A 15,425-nucleotide genomic window follows, 5' to 3' on the forward strand; every position below is an offset into this window, starting at 1 on the left:
CCTGCGAGAGAGTTTGTCTGGTCTCCAAACTTGGGAATCTCTTACTTTTATTGAGAGCATCCTGATTCTGATCCCCAGTAAAAGCATTCATGAAAAAATACATGATTTTGAAAACAGGCATGAAGAAAGAGAATGGCAGTTCAACTTTGGATTTTTCAACCTTACATTATCCTCTGAGGATTTATTTTTCTACAAATCTTGTTGCTGGTGATTGCTATTTTCAAGTTCTAAAAGCAGCAACTATTTTGCTGGTCTTTGCCTGCTTCTTTCACTTTTCTGCTTTCTGCCTTACATTTCCCTCAGCCCCAAAGATTCAAACCTTTGTATGATTGACGCTTTTTGAAAAGAATTTGGAAAATGAATTTCAGTTCAGTTTTGGTGCAAATCACTCAGCCTTTGGGGGGTTTATAATGTCTTGGTTAATAAGAATTCTGGAGATTCAACCTGAGGTCTGTGTGAAGTTGGGAAAAAATGGCAGAACAATTCAGCCAAGATGTATTTCATTTTTAAAGCAGCCATTACATTCTGTCCTTAGAATTTTTCAATTCCCTTTTAATGTTTTTTAAGATATAATGAATAGCTTTCATTTGAGAGTATGAGCATCCTGAAAAAGTGCAGGATGACAAATTCTAATTTTATGTTTATTAATTTTTCAGCAAGTTTACTATTGCTCCATTTGATGAGACTAGGTGATTTTTTTTTGAACCAGCATTGATAAACATTATTACCAATTTTGTGATAAAAAATATCCTTCCTGCATGTCAAAACTTCAGCCTCCCACACATGCTTAATTCTTTTTACTCTCAAACACTTGGTCTTGTCAGTGATTGCTGTGATTCAGTTTTGAGTGAAAGAATTGCTCATTTCCAGTCTGTGATAATTATTGTATAAGGCTTAGATTGTTCTATACAAACGAGAGCAAATTACCCATCAAGGATGTAGATAATGGGTAGTAGTACTTTAATCTCCTCTCATCTTTTCTCATCATATACTCCTCTCACTTCACACCCTGCAGACACAGGAATAATCTTCACAAACCTTTTCGCTGAGTTGAAGTTTGATATTGCATATAACTATCTCGTGATAGCTGCTGGACGCAAATTTTTTTCTTACATTCCAATGAAAGGATGATTTATTGATTTCACTTAGCAACACTGTAGACTTGGAATCATGTCTTCAAGCTTCATGTTGCTGTCAGTGCCTATTTCTTTTTTCTTTTTGCAAATTTTAGCATTGTTTTAATCAAGGAACATAGCTGTTTGAAACAGGAGATTTTAAGCTAGTTGAATAGAAGCAAAGTGAAAGATTCCTCTATTAGGATAGCTGCTATGAATAAAATCCTTACTATGTGGATCTGAATTCCATTGTAAATTTGGCACTAAACAACACTGGTCTAAGCCAAAAATTTCTCATTTTTGTTTAGAAGCCCTGAACATTTTCTTTCACATTTAAGGAGGGGAAAGGGAAGAAAAGGAAAAGGGGGGAAAGAAACACTCTATAACAGAATCTCATTAGCTTGATAATGGGTATGCTGATTGTAACTTGGTACTCCCTAAACAATTTCAGATAATGGCAAACAACTTAAAACGTAGGTGAGATGTGAATTTGCAAAAACCTCTTTCCTTGATGTGCATGGTTCTTTACTTTTGCATCTTACACTCAATTCAAATGAAGAATCTAGATGCTGGCATTTACATATTGAATGTACAAGAGTGTTAAGCAGCAATTCTAACTCCTTGTGTGCGTGTGTGTGTGTGTGTGTGTGCTCAGTTGCTGTCATGTCCAACTCTTTGTGATCCACAGATTTTAGCCCCCCCAGGCTCCTCTGTCTTTGGGATTTTTCCGTAGGATATTGTAAGACACTAACCTTTGCTGTTTTTCAGAGAACTTGCCATTTCGCCGGGGCTAAATATTGAGTAGAAAGCAGTCTATTGATTAGTGCCTTTAGATCTAATTATTTAAAGAGTCTCTTGGTTTTGCTTACTTTGTGACAGGGAGAAAACTCTAAAATATCATCTTAGAGTGATTTTGTTAGGGGAAGCACACTGACTGAAACTGCCCACCCTGGCCAGGCCCTTTAGTAACCATTTGCATGAGTTATTTTATGACCGGAGATCCTGGTAAGGAATACGGAACTGATAAGCCACCACCAACTGGAAGAGTTCAGGAAAGGTCAAAAGGAGACACCACGTGTCGGTTCACTTCCAAGAACCCCTCTCGCTAGCGTCCATCTAGGCTGAGCAATGCGTGCACCACCAGGAAAAACTCTGAATTAGAATGATTGGCCAAAGACCACCCTGAAACTAATCCTATCACCATAAAACCCAAGACTGCGAGCCACATGGCAGAGCGGTTCTCCTGAGTTCCCGTACCCTGCTGCTCTCCACCTGGTTGCGCTTTCCCAATAAAATCTCTCGCTTTGTCAGCAGATATGTCTCCGCGGACAATTCATTTCCAAGTGTTAGACAAGAGCCCAGTTTGGGGCTCTGGAAGGGATCCCCCTTCCTGCAACAATTTCAGAATTTGTGAATCCTGTTTTCTCAGAGGAGTCATGACGCCTAGATTTGAAAAATCAATTCACTTCTTTATTCTTCTCTAATAATTAGTTGTACATGTCACCATTAAAAATAATTTCAATTTCAAATTGTAGCTGCAAGCTATTAAAGGCTTTTTGTCTCTTCCTGCTTCGTTTGTAGTGATCTTGCACTTTACTCTGTTAGGTAGTTGGAATAGGAAAAAGGAGTCCAACATGGTGGTGGCTAAAAGACAAGGAAGGGTAAAGCCCATGAAAATAGAACAAAGGAAGGTCCAAGGATTGGAATGAGGACCTCAAGTAGAACAAACAGCACTCCTGGCTGGCCCAGTTTACACAGGACAAGCCCAGGGGGAGGAGGAAAGACATAAAAAGAGGAGCCAAAGGGCCCAGGCGCTCTGTCTCTTGTCTTTCTCCTCTTCTTTTTGCGTCTTTTGGTTTGGCATGCCCTCACACCTCGAGGATGTATTTTCCTTTATTTTCTAAATAAGACAGCTGTAACACTGATCTATCTGAGAGCTGTGACGCACTGAAGGCTTTAACGTCTGTCGTTTCAAATTTTTGTTGTGATGAGACAGAACCGAGGAAATTACACACTCCCCTGACAATTCTAATGAAGTAAAATTATCAAAATTATATATCATGAAAAAACCCTCGTGAAGTTTAAAGACAGCAGTGCTTGTAACTTACTATTTAAAATTTTATTTATTTTGGTTGTTGTTAATTAATGGAACTGGAATAGACATAAAGACTGTATTCTTTGTGGTGTCATCAATAAAACATTGATTACTTGATTTTTCAAATAAATTTTTGCTTGAACTTTAATGAAGGCATCTCACCATGTTTGAATATTCCCAGCATAGGTTCACAACACATGACTCTGTTTTATTCACATCTCAACTTAGCCAAGTATAAACTGTGTGACTTTGGTTAGTCATTAAACCTCCCTGAACTTCAGCTTCTTTATGTGACATGATACCTAGTCCTTAGGGTTGCTGGATGCACTCTGTTCTGATGGTGTATGTGAAATCTCTAACTTAATGCCTGGAAGAGCCTCAAAAGTGTTCATTTCCTTTCCTTCTGAAGCTGAAGGAAGATATTTTCTAGAATTTTATATTATGATTTTTAACTTTTAATGGAAAAGAGAAATAAAGACAGAGCAACAGTTTTTACAAATTCTCTTCCAGAAATGTGGCAATAGGTATTGGAAACTTCTCTTGTGTCACTTTACCACTAACTTCACATTTTCATGTGGTCACTTGATTAATTTACACAATGAAGTACGTCTCCACAGCTGTCTGTGTATCCGTGGCTGGTAGAAGCCTGTAAACTACACATCCATTTTCAAAGAAGGAAGCCAGCTCCTGTGACCAGGACCTTGACCTTCAAACACCAACTGGGAAATTCCCTATGGTCGGAAGAGCATAGTCCTAACCTTGTGGAAAGTAGTCATCTCTTTAATTTCTCCCCCTACCCGAGTACAAGTTGTGAGCCACTAAGGGAGAGACAGTGTGATCCCTGGGAATTATAATATGTCCCACAGCACAGCATCGTTTTGTTGGGGTGTATTATTAGCCTCCAAATTAGAGCCGTGGGGAGCTCCCAACATGGCTTCAGTGGGATGAATAGAGATGAATAAAGCATTCAGCAAAAGGACTTCTGGTGAGATCTAACATAAAGCTGTTTGCTTTGTGCATGTTTAAAATATAGCCTACTATAGCCCTCAAATATATGTAAATTCATCGCTGTCACTCTTTCCTACCCCATGTAAGCCAGTTTACAAAATGAATCAGCTCTTACAGCTGTTTTGATGTAGAAATATCACCAACCATTTAAGCTGTGCTGAAGTGACTTATTTTTCCAGGGCTGAAATGGTTTTCTACAGATGGATCACAAGGCTCAGTCATTTTGGCATTGGGAACTGAATCCATTGTAGCAAAGTGAAATCACAGAGAGAATATCTTTCTATGGTTTCCCCAAGAATAAAAAGAATAATTAAATATTACAGCCCACTGTTCACACATCCATTCATCACCAAACATTGATTAAGGGCCTGTTTCCTCCACTTTCTCCTCCCTTTATCCTTCATGTAGACAGTGACCCTGAAGAGCCTTTGATTTGTCTGTGATGAAAGTGCATCCTATCTGTAAGTTTTTGTGTGAAAATAAATGTCTTTTGAATATATTGAGCACCCTGAGATAAAGACATCATGCCCTTTCAAATGAACATTATAATAATTTAGTAAATTAACTAAACCTGTTCCACTGACACATTGATGAGTCATATGAGTTGCTCTTATCCATTGTTACAAGATTAAACATTTTGGGAATAAAGCTCATTCAATTTATTGAGTAAGAAACTTGGCTACAAATGCAGTCCCACTTAATTAGCTTCTGTTCCAAGTTGCCTAGCTGCTTGAACATAAATGGTGAGTCCCATTGCCCTCTGAGTTTCCTGGGGGCATCTTGCTCTGATCACTTAATTGATTTTCCAAACCAGTTTGTACTCTGGATATATCTTTGTGTCCTTTTTCGGTCTTGTCATTATCATCTTGAAGCATATTCAACAAAATTCTTTGTAGAAGCCCCGTTAGCTATGGAAGAGTGACTGATTAAATTAAGCATATTAAATACCAACAACAATCCAAACAGGGTGTGGGTGTGCAATGAGTCCTGGTTAGAAGGGAGAGAGGGTGGGATGGTAGTATGTTTGGTGTTACTGTCAGAGGGACACTCATTGTATCCACGCAAGATGAATGAGGGATGAATTGTGGGCTGGGATGACCAATAGCTTTGAAGCTGTCAACCCACCTCCTTAATCCTGGAACTAAGTACAGTCCAGAAGCCTTTTGACTTAGTTACCAAACTACTAAACTTTCTTTATGAGGATGAAGGCTTCTCAAGAGACAATTAACCTGGAAATTCACAGGAGGTTCTAAGGCAAGCTGGTGTGAGCCAAAGAAGCCAGGAAGGTCAGGGTGGGAGCCCCACCCACCAGGAAGAATGTATAAAAGCTCAGAAGCCTGAAGTGGCATTCACAGCTCAAGAACCAGCCTCAGTGAGTTACCCACATCTCTCCACCAGCACCATGTCCTACAGCTGCTCCACAAGGAACTGCTCTTCCAGGCGGATTGGAGGAGAATACGCTGTTCCAGTGGTCACAGTTTCTTCCCCGGAGGCCGATTGCCTGAGTGGCATCTATTTGCCCAGCTCCTTCCAAACGGGCTCCTGGCTCCTGGACCACTGTCAGGAGACCTGCTGTGAGCCCACTGTTTGCCAGTCAACTTGCTACCAGCCAACTCCTTGTGTCTCCAGCCCTGTGCAGGTGACCTCTCGGCAAACCACCTGTGTCTCCAGTCCCTGTTCGACGACCTGCAGCCGGCCACTCACCTTTATCTCCAGTGGCTGTCAGCCTCTGAGTGGCGTCTCTACTGTGTGCAAGCCAGTGAGAAGCATCTCCACTGTCTGCCAACCGGTGGGAGGAGTCTCCACCATCTGCCAACCTACCTGCGGGGTCTCCAGGACGTACCAGCAGTCCTGCGTGTCCAGCTGCAGAAGAATTTGCTAAGTTCAGAAGCCCACGAGTGAATCAAGATTCCATGACCTGCCAGCTGCGTTTCCAGGATCTTCCGACATGCTGCCTGAGTGACTTCATTGCTGACCCCTGTTCTAACTGCCTGATTGCTGGCTGCCAGCCCTGAATAAGCCGCCTTTGGCAATCTAATATTTGGCCGGCACCAATCTTATTTTAAGGGTTTGATGACTGGTGGCATGTATACCTCTGGATGTTTCTAGAAATGTACCACTCACGCCCCAGTCTCTAAGGGTTTTGGCATGTTTTGACCTTGCTGCTTTGTCTTCTGGCTTCTGCTTTTGTGCCTTGGAAAAGGGAACTTGTCTTGCTCTGTGTTTCTCAATAAAACCTCATTACTTGGCATTGCAAATGTATGTCTCAGTTGAGTTCTTTGTTTGCAAGAATTTTTACTATTTATGAATCATCCTTTGCTGATCAGGGTCCAGGTTTCTTTTCTGAGCCTGGAGCATGGGTTCAGTCATTGTGTTTCATGACAAGCAAGGGGTTATCTTTTGTTTTTAACTTAAAAAGTTGAGAATAATTGCTTTACAATGTTTTTAGTCTCTTCTGTACAATGACGTACATGAGCTATAAGTATATGTATACCTCCTCCTTCTTCAGCCTCCTCACACCCCTGCCATCCCACCCCTCTAGGTCATCACAGACCACCGAGGTGAGCTCCTGTGTTATATAGAAGCTTCCCACTAGCTATCTACTTTACATCTGGTAGTGTGTATATGCTAAAGCTACTCTCCCAATTCATCTTACCCTCCACGGATGGACCTAGGGTCTGTTATACATGATGAAGTAAGTCAAAAAGAGAAAAACAAATACTGTATATTAATGTATATGTATGAACTCTAGAAAGATGGCACTGAAGAGCCTGTTTGCAGGTCAGGAATAGAGATGCAGACATAGAGAATGGACAGCAAGGGATTATCTTATGTTTTACCTGGTTGTTGTTGTTTAGTCACTCAGTCGTGTCTGACACTTTGGAACCCATGGACTGCAGCGTGCCAGGCCTCGCTGTATTTCACCATCTCCTAGAGCTTGCTCAAACTCATGTCCATCAAGTTGATGATGTCATCCAACCATCTCTTCCTCTGTCATCCCCTTCTCCTCCTGCCCTCAATCTTTCCCAGGATCAGGGTCTTTTCCAGGGAGTCAGCTCTTCATATCAGGTGGCCAAAGTATAAGAGCTTCAGCTTCAGCATCAGTCCTTCCAATGAATATTCAGGATTGATTTCCTTTAGGATGGACTTGTTGGATCTCCTTGAAGTTCAGACTCTCAAGAGTCTTCTCCAACACCACAGTTCAAAAGCATCAATTCTTTGACACTCAGCCTTCTTTATGGTCCAACTCTCACATCCATACTTGACTACTGGGAAAACTATATCTGGTTAGAGAGTCTTGACACATGTAGTCAAGTAGGGTGATTAATCCTCTATACTTCCTCTCAACTATTTATGGGCTTGCAGAATAATTTCCATGCAGGACAAAGAGAAGTTATCTAGGAAGCCAGGTAGTTTGGAGAATTGTACAGTGAAGGGAGTCAGTTAGTTTCCGAGTCTTTCTTCAATACAGGACAACTGTGGAAAACTTTGCAAAGTATCCCTCCGTGATCAGATGAGATGCAGGGAGAAGGAGAAAGATGAAAAGTCAGTGTCTAGGTCCTGAGATTCACAACATCAAAAAGGTGACTGTAGTTTTCTATTTCCCTCATGTATCACTATGTATTGGTAGACCCCCAAACATGCTCTGGGTAAACTAACGTTCCATGTTTTAGTAAACCTGGACAGAAGAGACTTAAAAACAAATTTCAAACACATGCTGGTTTATTTTAATATCTTGTGCTCCTGTGCTCAGTTGTGTCTGACTCTTTGTGACCCATGGACTATGTAGCTCACCAGGCTCCTCTGTCCGTGAGGTTCTCCAGACAGGAATATTGGAGAGGGGGTCTTCCTGACTAGGGGATCAAACCTGCATCTCCTATGTCTCCTGGATTGGCAGGTAGATTCTTAGATTCTTTACCACTGAACCACCTGGGAAGCTCATTTTAATATGTGGGGTCTTGTTTTGTGCTTGCTTTCCACTGGAGCTCCCATACAGATAAAACAAGTCATCTGGACTGGTGGTTGACATGCTAATTCCTTTTGCCTTTTTTTTTTTTTGGAAAGTGAGAACTGACTGCCAGGTGGTCTCCTTGTGTCCTCACTCTCTCTTATGCCCAGAAACACACCTCTATATTTCCCTTTCAGAGTTGATCAAGGAGAATCAGAAGAGGAAGATTTTTTTTTTTGTCTTTTTACAGAAAATAGAGACAGAGGAGGGGCATGCCAGGGGCAATGGGAACCTTTTCTCATAACAGCGGTACTTAGTGCCTTGTGGAGTATCTGACCATCCATTTCTTCTGTCAGCGCAAAATGGGTTTCCTATTTCACTAATGGCTTTTCAGAGAGGCAAAATGTATGGATAATTTCTGGAGAGAAAAATGTTCATTTCTTCCTATTACTGACTCTCCTCGTAAAGTTTTCCTCTAGTCAAATGTTAATAAGTAAGACTCATAGTAATATCTCATTAAAGTGAGATATCAATGTATAATGTTTTATTATACATTGATTTCATGCTTCTTCTTTTTAAAAATAATACCCTGGTTTTCAGAAATTCTCTGGTTTGTGCTATGGTATAAATCACTGGGGAACCCTGGGTGTCCCCTTCAAAGTTGTTGTTTGTATAACTCTCACATTTGTTTATTTCAGTCACTTCACATATGATTTGGAAAAAAGGAAGTTTTTCAGAGGTTTATACATTATTAGTGATTCTTTTGTTTTATTCTTTAGCTTTCTAGGTTGCAATAAAAATGAAGAACAGAGATGTCTTTTCTTTCTTTTTATTTAGATGGCCAATCATTTTTAATATATAAGATTCATGTAGTAGTAATAAATAATAACATAGATTTTATAGGCTGAGATGAGTCCACTTTTGCTTGGGCTCTTTATTGTGATGGTGCGAACACCCAAGGATGCTGTAGCTATCTTACCAAACTATTTCCTTGCTTTTATTTCTGTTTGGGGAATCCTCTATTTCACTATGAGAGCTATTCTAGTTGTACTTGAACTTTGAAAGTTCTCTCCATTCTTTGCTTTATTTCATAATAAATTGTAAAGTTTCAGAGTTTGTCTTTGAGGACAGTTTTAAAAGATAGAGGAGTGATGATTTCTTTCTCTCCTTGGTCTGGGACCCAGAAATGTATCTTATATGTAATGGTCTATAGTTGTAGGGAAGCAGTTTGGGGCACTTTGGTTCAGATCCCGGTTTCTGTCCCTTGGCTGGAGGCTTGTTAAGTTTCCTAAACCTTCGCTCATCCATGAAACAGATATTGATGGCATCTTATGTATTTATTTCAGGAATAAACTGAGATAAAACATGTGCATCCAAGGTATTACTGAGCCATCCTATTTTTGATATTGACATGAAATTGACTTTCTCTATCTCCTTTTCCTTTTTGGTGGGAATCCTGGCTACTTCCAGCATTGCTGAGGAATCTAAGAGAGGAGAGGTTAGAGGATAGTGACTTCCCGTTTTCTTTCCTAATCTCTGGTTTGAAATTTTACTTTAGAAGAACTAGTTCATTTTATGGATCTTCTTCCTAGTCTAGCCTCTGTTTCTTTTCAGACTGTAATGATTCAGACACTACAGCACCATTTCCTTTGCTTGATTGCCACAAAATCTATTTACATAAGCATTTGTGCATCTCACAGACTTTACTGAAAGTCTGGGGACATAGATGACGCTTATACTTTCATGATGAAAACAACTTAGCATTACATTTTAGACATAAGGAAGCTCCTTGGTCATTGTCCCTGGGACACTATCATATTTTGCTCAAAGCCAAATTCCTGCCTCCTTTCTTTCCTCCCTCCCTTCCTTCCACAAACATTAGGGTACCTCTAACATTCCAGCTTTTGTGCTGGGTGCTTGTTATGACTCCTGCTCTCATGAATTTCATAGCTTAGTTATGTAGAGTAATATAGCTAGACCTTTTACATTTTCCTCTGTATCTTCCACTTAGGGATTCCATGTGCTTTGCCTTTTCCCTATAAATGCTCCTAAGGGCCTACCAAGGGGCTATATCCCATGAGTTCCCTGAAAAAGTAAAATTTTTTACTTTTTTTCTTATACGATGTCGGGGCTTCCCTGGTGGTTCAGATGGTAAAGAATCTGCCTGCAGTGCAGGCAACCCAGGTTCAATCCCTTGGTCAGGAAGGTCCCTTGGGGAAGGGAATGGCTACTCACTCCAGTATTTCTGTCTGGAAAATTCCGTGGACAGAGAAGCCTGGCAGGCCAGAGTCCATGGGGTCTCAAAGAGTCAGACATGACTGAGCAACTAACACTTTATTTATTATACAACTACAAAGAAATTTGGAAATATAACCAACCTCTGGAATAATTTGTCTTTAAAAATGGTACATGGACCTATAGGCTGTCACATAGAGTGAGGTAAGTTAGAAAGAGAAAAACGAATTTTGTATATTAATGCATATATGTGGAATCTAGAAAAATGATATAGATGATCTTATTTGCAAAGCAGAAGTAGAGACACAGATATAGAGGACAAACATATAGATACTAAGAGGAAAGGGAGGTGGGAAGAATTGGGAGATTGTGATAGACATATGTGCACTGTTGATACTATGTACAAAATAGATAACTAATGAGAACCTACTGTACAGCTCAAGGAACTCTACTCAATGGTCTAAGGTGACCTAAATGGGAAGAAAATAAAAAAAGAGGGGATATATGTATACATATAGCTGATTCACTTTGCCATACAGTGGAAACTAATGCAACACTATAAAACAACTATACTCTGACAAAAACTGGTTAAAAAACAGAAACGGTACAAATGAATTTATTTAGAGAACAGAAACAGAATTACAAGTGTAGAATACAGTCTTATGGTTGCCAGTGGGGAATGGGGAGAGGGGATAAACTGGGAGATTAGGATTGACATATTAACACTGCTAAAATAGGTAACTAATAAGGACCTACTGCATAGCATGGGAAACTCTATACTCTGTAATGACCTATATGGGAAAAGAATCTAAAAACAAATGACTATGCGTATTTGTATAACCGATTCATTTTGCAGTACAGCAGAAAGTAACACAACACTGTAAATAAAGTATACACCAATAAAAATTTTTAAAAAGTTTTAACCCTTAAAAAAGAATCTGGGAGTCAGGAAGGTTGTGGGACTCAAGGAAATGTGCTGATAACCAACTGAACGGCAAGAATGAATGACTGGCATGTTGTAGTACAGACCCATATGGATGTCTTCTACAATTGCCCTCTGCCTTCAGTAAAGGAGAGCTCTGCAATTTGACCTTAGCTTTGGTAAATATATGCACCTTTGTATATTTAGGAAGCTACCACTGCGTTTAGGAATTTATGAATGGCCCCTACCTATAGGGCGTTGTATTAGTTTTTATGACAATGAGATCTTCATTGATTGAGATTCCTAGATCCAACTTCTCTCATTTACTCCACTTTCCTAAGATGCTATTATGAATAAACACAATTATTACGTATAAGTTTCTCTGTGCTTTATTATAAAAATGGATGATTAAAATGACAACCTAGTGCAAAAACTGTGGTAATGATAGTGCTAGTAACTGTAGGAAAAATAGATGATTACTCTCGAGCAAAGCTGGGTGTTGTCACTGGTAGGATTTCTTTAGAAATGTGTAGTTTTCATAGTCATATACTTACAACCATAATCTATTTATGTATATATTTATATTGGAATTTATTACTGCAATTCCTACAAAAAAAGTGTATCATTTTGGGTTGAAAGTCAAGCCCCCTAAACTATCTTTTCCTTCCATTAAGCATACTAGCGCAAGTGTCCTTAGGAACAAATCAAAGGCATAATATTTCACCAAAATGAAATATTCTCTTGCTAAAATTTCTCACCATATTTATTTCCATCTCTTGATTAATGCCACTGCCATCTTCCAAGTCATCTACGATTGAAGTCCTGTCATCATTTTCTACTCCTCTTCCTCTTAACTTCACACATTTAATTCCTTCTACTGTAACAATTTAAATGTTACATTTAATAATATAATGTAAATATAATGATATAATGTAAAAATGCTTTCTGTCTTTTTCTCAGCATTTCCTCTAGTCTTGCCTACTCTGGGAATTCACTGCCTTTCACCAGGGTATTGTGAGTAGCTCCTAAGTGATCTGAGTGTTTTTCTTCCCTTTCTGCACAGCGCTCTCAGATCTATCAGCATTAGTTTGCTAGGTCTGCTGTAACAAAGAATCACAACCTGGGCAGATTAAACAGCAGAGATTTATTGTCTTAAAGTTATGAAGCATGAAGTCTGAGATCAAAGTGCTAGGGAGGTTCATTCTTCCTGAGGACTGTGAAAAAGAAACTGTCCCATGCCTCACCCTGAACTTCTAGAGGCTGCTGGCAATCTTTGGTACCCCTCAGTTTGTAGAAGCACCACCCCAACTGCTGCCATCGTCTTTACGTGACATTCTCCCTGTGTGTGTGTCAATGTCTGTGCCCAAATTTCCCCTTTTATAAGGACACCAGCTATATTGAACTCGTGACATACTCAACTCAAGAATGACCTCATCTTAACTGAATCTATCTGCAAAAACCTTAGCTCCCTACAAGGGCACATTATGAGATACTGGGGATTAGGACTTCAACATGTGAGTTTGGGGAGTGAAAAACCCAACCCATAAAACTGATAGAGTCAGTTTTCATTCAAAAATGTCAAAATATGTTCATTACCTGGTATATGCTGGTTTGACAGTCATAATTCCCAGAAGAGTACTTAACAAATGTTCAAAAAATATAAGAAAAATATAATTTTTGAATTTTAGGTTCTTATTAACTTCTATAAAAGTCTAAGTAATAATCGTGGTACTATATTAGTCTGGAGACACAGAACCAACAGCATGTGTGTGTGTGTAGAAATAAATAGACAGAGAGAGAGATAAGGGGGAAGGGAGAGAGAGAGAGAGAGAAAGAATGAGATTATTTTAAGGAATTGGCTTGTTGGGTTATGGAGGCTGATAAGTCCGAAATCTACAGGGTGTGCCATAAAGATGGATACACAGCCAACAGATACTAGAGTTCAAGTCCAAAGGCTCTCTCCTGGTAGAATTCCTTCTTGCCTGGGGGAGGTCAGTCTTTTATTGTGTTCAGCCTTTAATTGATTGGATGAGGCCCATCCACATTATGAAGAGTGATTTGTGAAGATCCCCTGAAGAAGGGAATGGCAACCCACTCCAGTATTCTTGCCTGGAGAATTCCATGGGCAGAGAAGCTCAGTGAGCTATAGACTATGTGTTTGCAGAGTTGGACATGACTGAGGGATTAACACACACTGCTTTGCTTAAAGTCCACTGAGGTCAGTCTTAATCTCAACAAAAACACCCTCACTGAAGCACCCAGAATAATATTTGACCAAATATCTAGGCGCTGTGGTCCAGAGAGCTTGTTCAGTCACTCAGTCGTGTCTGACTCTTTGCGACCCCATGGACTGAAGCATGCGAGGTTTCCCTGTCTTTCACAATCTCCTGGAGTTTGCTCAAACTCATGTCCATCAAGTTGGTGATGCTATCCCACCATCTCATCCTCTGTCATCCCCTTCTCCTGCCTTCAATCTTTCCCAGCATCAGAGTCTTTTCTAATGAGTCGGCTTTTCATATCAGATGGCCAAAGTATTAGAGCTTCAGCTTCAACATCAGTCCTTGTAATGAATATTCAGCATTGATTTCCTTCAGAATGGACTGGTTGGATCTCCTTGCAGTCCAAGGGACTCTCAAGCATCTTCTCCAACACCACAGTTCAAAAGCATCAATTCTTCGACACTCAGCCTTCTTTATGGTCCAACTCTCACATGCTACTTGAAAAGCCATAGCTTTGACTAGATAGACCTTTGTTGGCAAAGCAATGTCTCTGCTTTTTAATATGCTGTCTAGGTTGGTCATAGCCTTTTAATTTCATGGCTGCAGTTACCATCTGCAGAGATTTTGGAGCCCAAGAAAATAAATTCTTTCACTGTTTCCATATCCCCCCCAACTATTTGCCATTAAATGATGGGATTGTATGTCATGATCTTAGTGTTTTGAATGTTGAGTTTTGAGACATCTTTTTCATTCTTCTCTTTTACCTTTATCAAGAGGCTCTTTAGTTCCTCTTCGCTTTCTGCCATAAGGGTGGTGTCATCTGCATATCTGAGGTTATTGCTGTTTCTCCTGGCTATCTTGATTGCAGCCTGTGGTCCAGCCAAGTTGACACATCAAAATAACATTTACATGTATATTAAAATCTATTGGAAAAAACAGATGAGGTGTATTAATGCTAAAGAAAAGAAATAGTTTTTTTTTTTTTTAAAGTTGTAGTGATTTTCTCACAGAAAAGTTGTCACTGAACTATTCTGGGTTTTTGTAAAGGTAGATGGAAACACTTTACATTTAATGGGTTTGGGAGCTTAACTGGCTTAATTAAAAGTATAACTCTTTTTGCTCATTTCTATATTTTCCCAGAATTATTCTTTTCATGAAAGCAGACTTGATAAATAAGTATAGTCATGATCTATGTGGCTGTATACTTTACTGATCAAATTCAACATCTCTATGTTTACGAAAAGTTCAAAGTTGCTGAGAAACTAGAAATCACATTAAAAATATGTTCAATTATCTTTGTATTCTTCTTTTTTTCCCTAGTAGATGATGAAATGTGGAAACAAAACTCACCAAAAAGTGAAACTACTTTATCTTAAAACTCCATGGACAAAAGTTTTAGTTAATCCCAGAATTAAGAGATGCATTTATTTTCATATTGATTTTATTAAAATGAGGACAGAACTCAATTTTTCTGATAGTCCTTACCAAGATATTCATTCATCAGCTCCTCCCTATGTCAGCATATGCTTCTGGAAAGAATTTGGAAATTTCCTTTCTTTAAAGCAAAGCCTGCAAATGGTCTGACAAACATATGAAATGTTCCTGAAATCAGAAATTTTGGAAGTGAGGCAGCACTCTTCTGGAAAAATCACAGGATTTAGAACTCTGTCTGCTGATAAATTCTGCTGCAGTGGGGCTTTCCGGGTGGCGCTAGTGGTAAAGAGCCCGCCTACCAGTGCAGGGGACATAAAAGACATAGGTTCCATTCTTGGGTCTGGAAGATTACCCTGGAGGAGGGCATGGCAACCCACTCCAATATCCTTGCTGGAGAATCCTGTGGACAGAGGAGCCTGGCAGGCTATAGTCCATAGGATTGCAAAGA

The 15,425-nt window shown here is 39.6% G+C and overlaps 1 protein-coding gene across 1 annotated transcript; it reads left to right on the top strand.

Moving 5' to 3' along the window:
- On the top strand, nt 5,570-6,435 carry KRTAP11-1 (keratin associated protein 11-1). Its single transcript, NM_001285767.1, is given in 1 exon segment — nt 5,570-6,435. A coding segment is annotated over 1 exon segment (480 nt). The 5' UTR covers nt 5,570-5,620; the 3' UTR covers nt 6,101-6,435.

This window comes from Capra hircus, chromosome 1 (genome assembly GCF_001704415.2).
Source record: "Capra hircus breed San Clemente chromosome 1, ASM170441v1, whole genome shotgun sequence".
Lineage (NCBI taxonomy): Eukaryota > Metazoa > Chordata > Mammalia > Artiodactyla > Bovidae > Capra > Capra hircus.